This window comes from Procambarus clarkii, chromosome 56 (assembly GCF_040958095.1).
Source record: "Procambarus clarkii isolate CNS0578487 chromosome 56, FALCON_Pclarkii_2.0, whole genome shotgun sequence".
Classification (NCBI taxonomy): domain Eukaryota; kingdom Metazoa; phylum Arthropoda; class Malacostraca; order Decapoda; family Cambaridae; genus Procambarus; species Procambarus clarkii.
The window spans coordinates 8,309,288-8,322,730 of NC_091205.1; the positions used below are offsets into that span (position 1 = coordinate 8,309,288).

Genomic DNA, 13,443 nt, shown 5'->3' on the forward strand with positions numbered 1-13,443 from the left:
GACCTCTTAGTTAGGTCAGGTCTGACAGAATAACTCTCAAGGAGAGACTCGGTTCTCCTGTTGCCTGAGATCATAACACTGTTGACCTGCTGCCACACATCTCTCACTGTTGACCTGCTGCCACACATCTCTCCCACTGTTGACCTGCTGCCACACATCTCTCACTGTTGACCTGCTGCCACACATCTCCCACTGTTGACCTGCTGCCACACATCTCTCACTGTTGACCTGCTGCCACACATCTCTCACTGTTGACCTGCTGCCACACATCTCTCACTGTTGACCTGCTGCCACACATCTCTCACTGTTGACCTGCTGCCACACATCTCTCCCACTGTTGACCTGCTGCCACACATCTCTCCCACTGTTGACCTGCTGCCACACATCTCTCCCACTGTTGACCTGCTGCCACACATCTCTCCCACTGTTGACCTGCTGCCACACATCTCTCACTGATGACCTGCTGCCACACATCTCTCCCACTGTTGACCTGGCCACACATCTCTCCCACTGTTGACCTGCTGCCACACATCTCTCACTGTTGACCTGCTGCCACACATCTCTCCCACTGTTGACCTGCTGCCACACATCTCTCACTGTTGACCTGCTGCCACACATCTCTCCCACTGTTGACCTGCTGCCACACATCTCTCCCACTGTTGACCTGCTGCCACACATCTCTCACTGTTGACCTGCTGCCACACATCTCTCCCACTGTTGACCTGCTGCCACACATCTCTCACTGTTGACCTGCTGCCACACATCTCCCACTGTTGACCTGCTGCCACACATCTCTCACTGTTGACCTGCTGCCACACATCTCTCACTGTTGACCTGCTGCCACACATCTCCCACTGTTGACCTCCTGCCACACATCTCTCACTGATGACCTGCTGCCACACATCTCTCACTGTTGCCCTGCTGCCACACATCTCTCACTGTTGACCTGCTGCCACACATCTCTCCCACTGTTGACCTGCTGCCACACATCTCTCACTGTTGACCTGCTGCCACACATCTCCCACTGATGACCTGCTGCCACACATCTCTCACTGTTGACCTGCTGCCACACATCTCTCACTGTTGACCTGCTGCCACACATCTCTCCCACTGTTGACCTGCTGCCACACATCTCTCACTGTTGACCTGCTGCCACACATCTCTCACTGTTGACCTGCTGCCACACATCTCTCCCACTGTTGACCTGCTGCCACACATCTCTCACTGTTGACCTGCTGCCACACATCTCTCCCACTGTTGACCTGCTGCCACACAGCTCTCCCACTGTTGACCTGCTGCCACACATCTCTCACTGTTGACCTGCTGCCACACATCTCTCACTGTTGACCTGCTGCCACACATCTCTCCACTGTTGACCTGCTGCCACACATCTCCCCACTGTTGACCTGCTGCCACACATCTCTCACTGTTGACCTGCTGCCACACATCTCTCCCACTGTTGACCTGCTGCCACACATCTCTCCCACTGTTGACCTGCTGCCACACATCTCTCACTGTTGACCAGCTGCCACACATCTCTCCCACTGTTGACCTGCTGCCACACATCTCTCACTGTTGACCTGCTGCCACACATCTCCCACTGTTGACCTGCTGCCACACATCTCTCACTGTTGACCTGCTGCCACACATCTCTTACTGATGACCTGCTGCCACACATCTCTCACTGATGACCTGCTGCCACACATCTCTCACTGTTGACCTGCTGCCACACATCTCTCACTGATGACCTGCTGCCACACATCTCTCACTGTTGATCTGCTGCCACACATCTCTCACTGTTGACCTGCTGCCACACATCTCTCACTGATGACCTGCTGCCACACATCTCTCACTGTTGACCTGCTGCCACACATCTCTCACTGTTGACCTGCTGCCACACATCTCTCACTGATGACCTGCTGCCACACATCTCTCACTGTTGACCTGCTGCCACACATCTCTCCCACTGTTGACCTGCTGCCACACATCTCTCACTGTTGACCTGCTGCCACACATCTCTCACTGTTGACCTGCTGCCACACATCTCTCACTGATGACCTGCTGCCACACATCTCCCACTGTTGACCTGCTGCCACACATCTCTCCCACTGTTGACCTGCTGCCACACATCTCCCACTGTTGACCTGCTGCCACACATCTCTCTCACTGTTGACCTGCTGCCACACATCTCCCACTGTTGACCTGTTGCCACACATCTCCCACTGTTGACCTGCTAGAACACATCTCCCACTGTTGACCTGCTGCCACACATCTTCCACTGTTGACCTGCTGCCACACATCTCTCACTGTTGACCTGCTGCCACACATCTCTCCCACTGTTGACCTGCTGCCACACATCTCTCACTGCTGACCTGCTGCCACACATCTTCCACTGTTGACCTGCTGCCACACATCTCTCCCACTGTTGACCTGCTGCCACACATCTTCCACTGTTGACCTGCTGCCACACATCTTCCACTGTTGACCTGCTGCCACACATCTCTCACTGTTGACCTGCTGCCACACATCTCTCACTGTTGACCTGCTGCCACACATCTTCCACTGTTGACCTGCTGCCACACATCTCTCCCACTGTTGTCCTGCTGCCACACATCTTCCACTGTTGACCTGCTGCCACACATCTTCCACTGTTGACCTGCTGCCACACATCTCTCACTGTTGACCTGCTGCCACACATCTCTCACTGTTGACCTGCTGCCACACATCTCTCCCACTGTTGACCTGCTGCCACACATCTCGCACTGTTGACCTGCTGCCACACATCTCTCCCACTGTTGACCTGCTGCCACACATCTCTCACTGTTGACCTGCTGCCACACATCTCCCACTGTTGACCTGCTGCCACACATCTCTCACTGTTGACCTGCTGCCACACATCTCTCCCACTGTTGACCTGCTGCCACACATCTCTCACTGTTGACCTGCTGCCACACATCTCTCCCACTGTTGATCTGCTGCCACACATCTCCCACTGTTGACCTGCTGCCACACATCTCTCCCACTGTTGACCTGCTGCCACACATCTCTCACTGTTGACCTGCTGCCACACATCTCTCCCACTGTTGACCTGCTGCCACACATCTCTCACTGTTGACCTGCTGCCACACATCTCCCACTGTTGACCTGCTGCCACACATCTCTCAATGTTGACCTGCTGCCACACATCTCCCACTGTTGACCTGCTGCCACACATCTTCCACTGTTGACCTGCTGCCACACATCTCTCCCACTGTTGACCTGCTGCCACACATCTCTCCCACTGTTGACCTGCTGCCACACATCTCTCACTGTTGACCTGCTGCCACACATCTCTCCCACTGTTGACCTGCTGCCACACATCTCCCACTGTTGACCTGCTGCCACACATCTTCCCCTGTTAACCTGATGCCACACATCTCTCACTGTTGATTTGCTGCCACACATCTCTCACTGTTGACTTGCTGCCACACATCTCCCACTGTTGACCTGCTGCCACACATCTCCCACTGTTGACCTGCTCCCACACATCTCCCACTGTTGACCTGCTGCCAAACATCTCCCACTGTTGACCTGCTCCCACACATCTCTCACTCATGACCTGCTGCCACACATCTCTCCCACTCCGTAGGTTTACATATCACATCCTGGTCGCTTACTGTAAATCAGTGTAAGGTAGTCACTGCTGAAATACTTGTCTTAACGACATAATAACTCTTCAACTATAGGTTTTTAATCGTGTCGTTGTGACGACGACAAGTAACGAGCACACAAGAATCAGTTACTTGATCCTCAGGCATATTATTGTACAGTATTTAGTTATGCAACTTGTGAAGCAAAACTAAGATAGACTCATTGGTATGAAAATTAGAAACCTTCTTTAGTGGCAAAGACGCAAGCATATCTTCAGAAGGATGTATCCTTGACGTGTTCATATGGGGCTGAGTACTCACTTGGTGTGAGAGACGGCGAGCTCCTCAAGAGAGTTGATCCTGTGGGCCTGCTTGGGCACTGTTAGAAAGGCGACCAAGTTGCCGTTGTAGCAGGTGGAGAGGACGAGCGCTGCCAGCCCCCAGCACACCAGGAAAGGCCGGCACCCAGCCACCTTTGGAACTCGTAGTGAAGGCTGTCGAAGCAACGTCCTTGATAACCACACCAGCGTCGACACCACATCAGCCTCTGTAACACAACGCGCACTCCCTTCAGGCAAGATCAATTGGCTGAAAGATAGTATTATTTTGTAATAACATATTTGGCATATATATTATACACAACTGATCAAAAATCATTAGTGGTAAACAAAATTATCACTACGAGGACTGTTTCTAACTAATAGTTACTATTAGTTACTTTTAGTTAAAAACAGTTCTAGTAGTGATAATTGTGTCATTTACAAAATACCATGTAAAGCCTAATAGTTTCTATGTAAGGCAAACATCTAAAGATTTGAAATTTAGAATTTCAAACATAAATACTTTGTAAGACACGGCCAATTGTCTAATGCTTTGTTTGTTCATTTGTCAGAAAATGCTCACCAAATTGATTGAAAGATAGCTTCTTCAATAACGAATTGTAAAAGTATTTTCAATTGAATAGATTTGAATCTACTTTAATACAGATTAATACAGATTTGAATCTACTTTAATACAAAATCATGTAATATAAACATTAGCAGTGGTTTGTATAGTTTAGATCCATTTTTGATTGATCAATTAAAGGGCGATTTGAGTAGGATCATTGATACACATTTATCAATCTGTTAATCCATATTTCTGAAGTTGTATTATTAAACATGAAAGTACTTAAGGAAATTCCTGTCTTAATCCTTCCTTCATGGTCTGACACTCACATTTTTCATTACGTGTTAATTTTCGTATTTTCATCATTTACACACACACCACACACACAAAGGTGACAAAGATTAAGCAAGAAAGAGAAGGCTGGGCAGACTGCATTTTCTTGGATTGTCGGAAAGCCATTGACACAGTACCGCAAAAGAGGCTGATATATAAGCTGGAGAGACAGGCATGTGTAGCTGGTAAGGTGCTCCAGTGGATAAGGGAGTACCTGAGCAATAGGAAGCAGAGAGTTACGGTGAGGGGTGAGACCTCAGATTGGGGTGAAGTCACCAGTGGAGTCCCACAGGGCTCTGTACTCGGTCCTGTCTTTCTGATATATGTAAATGATATCCCGGAGGGTATAGATTCATTTCTCTCAATGTTTGCGGACGATGCCAAAAGTATGAGAAGGATTAAGACAAAGGAGGACTGTTTGAGGCCTCACGAAGACCTAGAGAAGCTGAAGGCATGGTCAAACATATGGTTGTTAGAGTTTAACCCAACCAAATGTAATGTAATGAAGAAGGGTGTAGGGAGCAGAAGACCAGATATAAGGTACCATCTGGGAGATGAAATACTTCAAGAGTCAGACAAAGAAAAAGACTTGGGGGTTGATATCACGCCAGACCTGTCTCCTGTAGCCCATATCAAGAGGATAACATCAGCGGCATATGCCAGGCTGGCCAACATAAGAACGGCATTCGGAAGCTTGTGTAAGGAATCATTCAGAACTTTGTATACCACATATGTTAGGCCAATCCTGGTGTATGCAGCCCCAGTATGGAGTCCATATCTAGTCAAGGATAAAACTAAACTGAAAAAAGTTCAAAGGTTTGCCACCAGACTTATACCCGAGCTGAGAGGTATGAGCTACGAGGAGAGACTACGGGAAATGAACCTCACTTCGTTGGAAGACAGAAGAGTTTGGGGGGACATGATCACCACATTCAAGATTCTCAAGGGAATTCATAGGATAGATAAAGACAGTTTATTTAACACAAAGGGTACACACACTAGGGCACACACACTAGGGGAGTGCCTAAACGAGCCACAGAGATGTTTGAAAGAACTTTTTTAGTGTCAGAGTGGTTGACAAATGGAATGCATTAGGAAGTGATGTGGTGGAGGCTGACTCCATACACAGTTTCAAGTGCAGATGTGATAGAGCCCAATAGGCTCAGGAACCTGTACACCTGTTGATTGACGGTTGAAAGGCAGGACCAAAGAGCTAAAGCTCAACCCCCGCAAGCACAGCTAGGTGGGTACTTACACACACACATTTTATATATATATATATATATTGTGACGATAATCTCCTTCAAGAGATTGAGCCTGCTCTTCCCTCCACAATTACGTCGTTGAAATTATATAAAACTACTATGGAAGAAATGTCCAACAACGACAACAACACCAGCAAGGTTTTCCAGAGCGCAAAACGTTGCAGCCAGAGACACCTGTTCAGACTCAAACCGCCAAACTACCTGTTGATCGCTACCGGCTCCGCTGATTGGTCGCTGGTCTGGCTGCAACTGCACTCGCCCCCCCATACTACTTGATGTCTGGGGTCGCCACGACCTCAGACCTCAGAATGTTCAGTGCTTTCGTGGTTACCACTCCTCCCGGCTAGACGTTAGCGTGTACTGAGAGAGGTGGTAGCTTAAAGCCAATATTCCAGCACCTTCCCATTTAATTTTGTATTGCACTTCTTGTTATTTTATCTTAACGTAACTTTTCATTGTGTCATTTAATTATTCTTATTATTTTGATTGATTGATTTTATTATAAGAATTTGTTTGTCCATTTTTTCATGTTTTGATTTATTTAACGTAATTAAAATTTCATTGTTAAAATTTACTTGTGTTTTGTGTGTCTTCTCCTTACCTTACCACAGACGAAGTTCCAGTTTTTCTATTTTTTTTTATAACTATGTGACGAGGCCATACCCCTAGCCTTAAACAGCCGAACACCAACGCGTTACCGTCACAAGTTATATGGGGGCCTGTCCTAGGAGCTTCACTCAGGTACTGGTGCCAAGTGGTAATTTATGGTAAGCGTATTTAACTTTGTTAACGTAGCTTTACTATTTTTCATATTCAATTTCATTTTTTATAAGGTGCGGTGTATTGTGCATTACGAGAGTAACATATAGTGAAGGTGAGACAACTTTGGATTACGTGGTGACTGTAGGCCGCAGTCATACTCTTAATTGGTCATCTCTCCCTCCGTGTTATTACTCGTGTTTACCATCTATGTTCCTTGAATATTTCTCATTTTGACAGATCATCATATTGGTACCCTGGTACTGTGGTCTGCCCCGGGTCAAGAGTACCCAATCTTCTGCAATCTGACTGTAGGAGGACAAAGAGGGCCATAGTTCCTCTAGCTCGAACTTTAGTTGCTGAATTGGGACCTCAGCAGCAGTTCTCGTCACCAGTTGACACCTCGCACCCCTACACGTCAGTCAGAGATGATGATACATACAACGGTAGGGAATTAGCTTATTTTTTCAGAGCACAAAAGTTCGCTAATTCTGTAAGTATCATATTAAATTCAGTAGGAAAAACTTGCTTTATGTCCTATAGAGACGTGGCAAGGTATGCCTACATCCTTGGACTACCAATTTTACTTTTGAAGCATTTAATTGTTTCATTTGTTTTCGAAACTCTGTTTCATTTGTTAGTAGGATTTTCTTGCCCTTATCCTCTTACATGAGTACCGGGTACAAGATTTCCTGCGCCCTTGATTTAATTTAATCATTTAACATCTTTTACTTAACTTTAATTGTTAAAGATCTCACAGGATAGGTACCAGTTGCCACGTTGTCCTGTTTCTGACATTCACTATTGAATATTCGTGTACCTTTATTTGCTAATTTCACCATGTTTCGTCTCCAAGCTTTCCGTACAAATCCAGCAGGTGAAATAGGGACTTTAAGTCGTGCCAAGAAGACTGAATTACAAACTCTTGCACATGAGTATCAACTAGAAGTTCCCTACCAAGCCAACAAAAATGACCTACACAACCTGTTGCTGGATTACTATTTAGAGCAAGGTAAGATAGACTCTGAAACTCATGAAACTTACTATATTGCAGATAAAACTGATTTGGCGACGATGAAACTCAAACTAGAGCTGGCAAAGATTGAAGAACGAACAGCTGCCATACGGAGGGAAGAACAAGAACGAGAAATCACCCTCAGAGAACGCGAGGCCGCTTTGAGAAGAGACGAACAAGAACGCGAGGCTGCCTTGAGAAGGGAAGAACAAGAACGCGAAGCTGCTTTGAGGAGAGGAGAACAAGAACGAGAAATCACCCTCAGAGAACGCGAAGCTGCCTTGAGGAGAGAAGAACACGAACGTGGACTCGCCCTCCAGGAACGTGAGGTTGCACTACTCCAGGAGCGGGAACGAGTACAGCTTGAAACCAAACGACGCGAGTTGGAGATGCAACGCGAACATGACAAGCAACAAGCGACTCTGGCTCTAGAGTGTCGTCAACGTGAAATCGCCCTGGAAACTTCACACTTCACTCAACGCCAGCAAGCCACTGCCAATCTTCCCGTCAGTTTTAATATATCACATGCAAGTAAGTTAATGCCATCCTTTGTAGAAGCAGAAGTTGATGTGTTCTTTACCACCTTTGAAACCCTTGCTAATCAACTCAGTTGGCCTGTCGACCAATGGGCCACACTTCTCAGAGTCCATCTTACAGGTAGAGCTGCAGTCACACTCAGTACTTTGGCGTCTGAGAATGACTACCACACTCTGAAACAAGCAGTGTTGGACGCCTACCTCCTCTCTACTGAAAGTTATAGAAGGAAATTCCGTGACCACCTGAAGGCAAGTACCACTACCTTCCTCGAGTTTGCTAACACGAAACGGAGGTATTTCATGAAATGGCTGGAAGCAGCACATGTCTCTACTTTTACAGAACTCGTCAACCTGATGCTTGTTGAAGAATTCTTGAGACGTGTGCCGCCTCCTGTCCGCCTCTACTTAGCAGATAAAGAAGAAACCGACTACCTGAAGTGTGCTAAGTCGGCTGACACTTACAGCCTCATCCACCGGCTGACACCCGAACCATCCTCCAGTAAGAAGTCGTGGTACAGTTACGAGAAGGTGAGCCCCGATCAAGCTGGTTCACAACTGTACTGCAAGTATTGTAGACTCTATGGACATACCATAGACAAGTGTGGCAAGTCTCAATACAAGGGAACCACTGACCAACAAAGACCCAAACCAACTCCTCCTAAGTCCGGTAAGCCTGTGATGAATGTTGGTGTTGATGTTAATGATCTTTCTCTTTTCAGTAACCACCTGTATACTGGAACTGTCTCTGCCAACGGTTCAAATCCGGAGGGACGTTTCAAATTGAAGATCTTGAGGGACACAGCGGCTCTACAATCGATCATCTTGAAGTCGGCTGTGCCCAACATCGTCTACACCGGAGAAACTGTCTTCATCACTGACCTCACTGCTACCACTCCATACCCTCTCGCCAGAGTCCACCTGGATTGTCCCTACGTGAACGGGGAAGTCCAAGTCGCCGTCAGGGAAAAGCCTTTTCCCATGCCTGGAGTGCAACTTCTCCTAGGCAACGACTTGACAGAAGACCTGCAACCGACCAACCTGATCGTCATGGACAAACCCCAGGTGTGTAACTCTGTGCCAATAAACCCTATTCTAGAGTATGTTCCAGCAGAGGTTCAAGAGAGTGATGAAGTTTCTCCTCCGGTTCTCGTGACCACCCGTGCACAAGCCGCACGTCCACAGCCAGCTGACTCTACTGCTACCGCTGTCCCTCAAGACCCTCAGAAACTCCCCCCGCATCTGACCAAGTTGGAGTTCCGTAAGTTGCAGAGGGAAGATCTTACTTTAACACCATTGTTTTTCCAGGCTGAGACTCAACCCGACAGTATTCCTGGGTTCTTCCTAGAGAACGACTTGCTCTACCGCAGATATAGACCCAGTAAACTGAAGGAGGAGGACGATTGGGCCAACATCGAACAACTTGTGATTCCCACCAGCCTGCGGCCCACTATTCTACACCTGGCCCACGGAGCATTCTCCCACTACGGCTTCAACAAGACTTACCATGGGATTCGTCAAGACTACTACTGGCCAGGTATGGTAAATAACGTCAAACAGTACGTAAAACAGTGTCATACATGTCAGATGGCAGGCAAACCGAACGTCTCCATTCCCAGAGCACCACTGATTCCCATACAGGTGCCTGCGGAACCTTTCCACAGACTCATAATAGACTGTGTTGGTCCTTTACCTCGGACCAGTTCAGGTAACGCCTACATCCTAACCATCCTGTGTCCTACCACCAGATTTCCCATAGCAGTTCCAGTGAAGAACATCACGGCTGCTACGGTTATAAAACATCTATTGAAGATCTTCACTCAATACGGATTTCCCAGGGAGATTCAAAGTGACTGTGGTACCAACTTCACCAGTGATCTCTTCAAAAGGACACTGGAGGAGTTCAACATCAAACAGGTATTGTCCAGCCCCTATCATCCTGCTTCACAGGGTTCTCTTGAACGTAGTCATCAGACCATCAAAGCACTCTTGAAAAAGTTTTGTAGTGAAACCTCGAAGGATTGGGATAAGCAGATTGACCTTATAATGTGTATTTTCAGAAGTCTCCCCAATGAGTCCCTAGGAGTATCTCCTTATGAGATGCTCTACGGCCGTAAGTGCCGTACTCCCCTTAAGGCTTTCAAAGACTCTCTCAGAGATGCCACCTTCAGTGAGCATCAGAATGTGCCCCAGTTTCTTCAAAACCTTCAACACATTCTAGAGAGAGTCCACCGCTTTGCCCATGATAATCTATTGAAAGCCCAGGTGAGAATGAAGACTCATTACGACCAGACCAGCAAAGTAAGAAAATTCAAGCCGGGAGACTTCGTCCTTGCCTATTTCCCTATCCCAGGTTCACCTTTACAAAACAGGTTTTCAGGACCCTACTGCGTCAAAGAGTGCAGGAATAATAACAACTACGTAATAGAGACTCCAGATAGGCGGCGGAAGACCCAGCTGTGCCACGTCAACCTCCTGAAGCAATATAATGGTACTCCTCCCACTGTCCTAACTAACTATTCCACCTTCACAGAACCCTACATCCACAGTGAGACCATCCCAGCTTCTCCTCCCGAAAGCACTGACAAGGAGTCAGCGCTTCTAATTCCGAAATCCTTAATGATCTTCCCAAATGCTTTCAGGATAATAATCGTGCTCCTTTGCCCTCTTCTAATTCCACTCTCACCTCGTCAGATATGCCCTTCATCCTCCATGTCGACGCCAATGGTACCGACGTTGGTGGTGTCGTGATGCAGCAACGAGGCGAGAAGAATACACCTGTCAGCGACTACTGCTACAAGGATCTACAGAACAATTGGCAAGGAGCTACTCTTCCTCATCCTGAAGCTTCAGCACTTCACTTCACACCTGAAAAGTGCTCGGTCCACCATCAACACGGACCACACCACCCTACACCTCCTGCAGCACGCCCACTTCTCATCTCAACGTCTTCTACTATGGGCTTGCTAACTGCAGAAATTCAACCTGGAGACACGCTATACCAAGAGTCTGACAACATCTTAGCCCATGATCTCTCCAGAGTTTATGAAGTAGAAGCAACTCCATCCATTACTCCACCACATAACGACGTACTTCTTCCAGAACCGCAGGCTTCGGGGGAGAGTTGTGACGATAATCTCCTTCAAGAGATTGAGCCTGCTCTTCCCTCCACAATTACGTCGTTGAAATTATATAAAACTACTATGGAAGAAATGTCCAACAACGACAACAACACCAGCAAGGTTTGCCAGAGCGCAAAACGTTGCAGCCAGAGACACCTGTTCAGACTCAAACCGCCAAACTACCTGTTGATCGCTACCGGCTCCGCTGATTGGTCGCTGGTCTGGCTGCAACTGCACTCGCCCCCCCATACTACTTGATGTCTGGGGTCGCCATGACCTCAGACCTCAGAATGTTCAGTGCTTTCGTGGTTACCACTCCTCCCGGCTAGACGTTAGCGTGTACTGAGAGAGGTGGTAGCTTAAAGCCAATATTCCAGCACCTTCCCATTTAATTTTGTATTGCACTTCTTGTTATTTTATCTTAACGTAACTTTTCATTGTGTCATTTAATTATTCTTATTATTTTGATTGATTGATTTTATTATAAGAATTTGTTTGTCCATTTTTTCATGTTTTGATTTATTTAACGTATTTAAAATTTCATTGTTAAAATTTACTTGTGTTTTGTGTGTTTTCTCCTTACCTTACCACAGACGAAGTTCCAGTTTTTCTATTTTTTTTTTATAACTATGTGACGAGGCCATACCCCTAGCCTTAAACAGCCGAACACCAACGCGTTACCGTCACAATATATATATATATATATATATATATATATATATATATATATATATATATATATATATATATATATATATATATACATATATATATATATATATATATATATATATACATATATATATATGTCGTACCTAGTAGCCAGAACGCACTTCTCAGCCTACTATGCAAGGCCCGATTTGCCTAATAAGCCAAGTTTTCCTGAATTAATATATTTTCTCTAATTTTTTTCTTATGAAATGATAAAGCTACCCATATCATTATGTATGAGGTCAATTTTTTTTTATTGGAGTTAAAATTAACGTAGATATATGACCGAACCTAACCAACCCTACCTAACCTAACCTAATCTATCTTTATAGGTTAGGTTAGGTAGCCGAAAATGTTAGGTTAGGTTAGGTTAGGTAGGTTAGGTAGTCGAAAAAGCATTAGTTCATGAAAACTTGGCTTATTAGGCAAATCGGGCCTTGCATAGTAGGCTGAGAAGCGCGTTCTGGCTACTAGGTACGACATATATATATATATATATATATATATATATATATATATGTCGTACCTAGTTGCCAGAACTCACTTCTCAGCCTACTATGCAATGCCCGATTTGCCTAATAAGCCAAGTTTTCCTGAATTAATATATTTACTATAATTTTTTTCTTATGAAATGATAAAGCAACCCTTTTCTCTAAGTATGAGGTAAATTTTTTTTTATTGGAGTTAAAATTAAAGTAGATATATGACCGAACCTAACCAACCCTACCTAACCTAACCTAACCTATATTTATAGGTAAGGTTAGGTTAGGTAGCCAAAAAAAGCTAGGTTAGGTTAGGTTAGGTAGGTTAGGTAGACGAAAAAACATTAATTCATGAAAACTTGGCTTATTAGGCAAATCGGGCCTTGAATAGTAGGCTGAGAAGTGCGTTCTGGCTATTAGGTTCGACATATATATATATATATATATATATATATATATATATATATGTCGTACCTAGTAGCCAGAACTCACTTTTCAGCTTACAATGCAAGGCCCGATTTGCCTAATAAGCCAAGTTTTCATGAATTAATATATTTTCTCTAATTTTTTTCTTATGAGATGATAAAGCAACCCATTTCATTATGTAAGAGGTCAATTTTTTTTATTGGAGTTAAAATTAACGTAGATATATGACTGAACCTAACCAACCCTACCTAACCTAACCTAACCTATCTTTATAGGTTAG

The 13,443-nt window shown here is 45.5% G+C and overlaps 1 protein-coding gene across 1 annotated transcript in view; it reads right to left on the bottom strand.

The window, feature by feature from the left end:
* Positions 1-13,443, bottom strand: part of LOC123770955 (glutamate receptor-like) — a 289,684-nt gene that overhangs the window by 134,593 nt on the left and 141,648 nt on the right. The window contains exon 5 of the mRNA XM_069305712.1: positions 3,951-4,176. Coding sequence (XP_069161813.1) covers positions 3,951-4,176 — 226 coding nt within the window. The remainder of the gene's footprint in view (positions 1-3,950; positions 4,177-13,443) is intronic.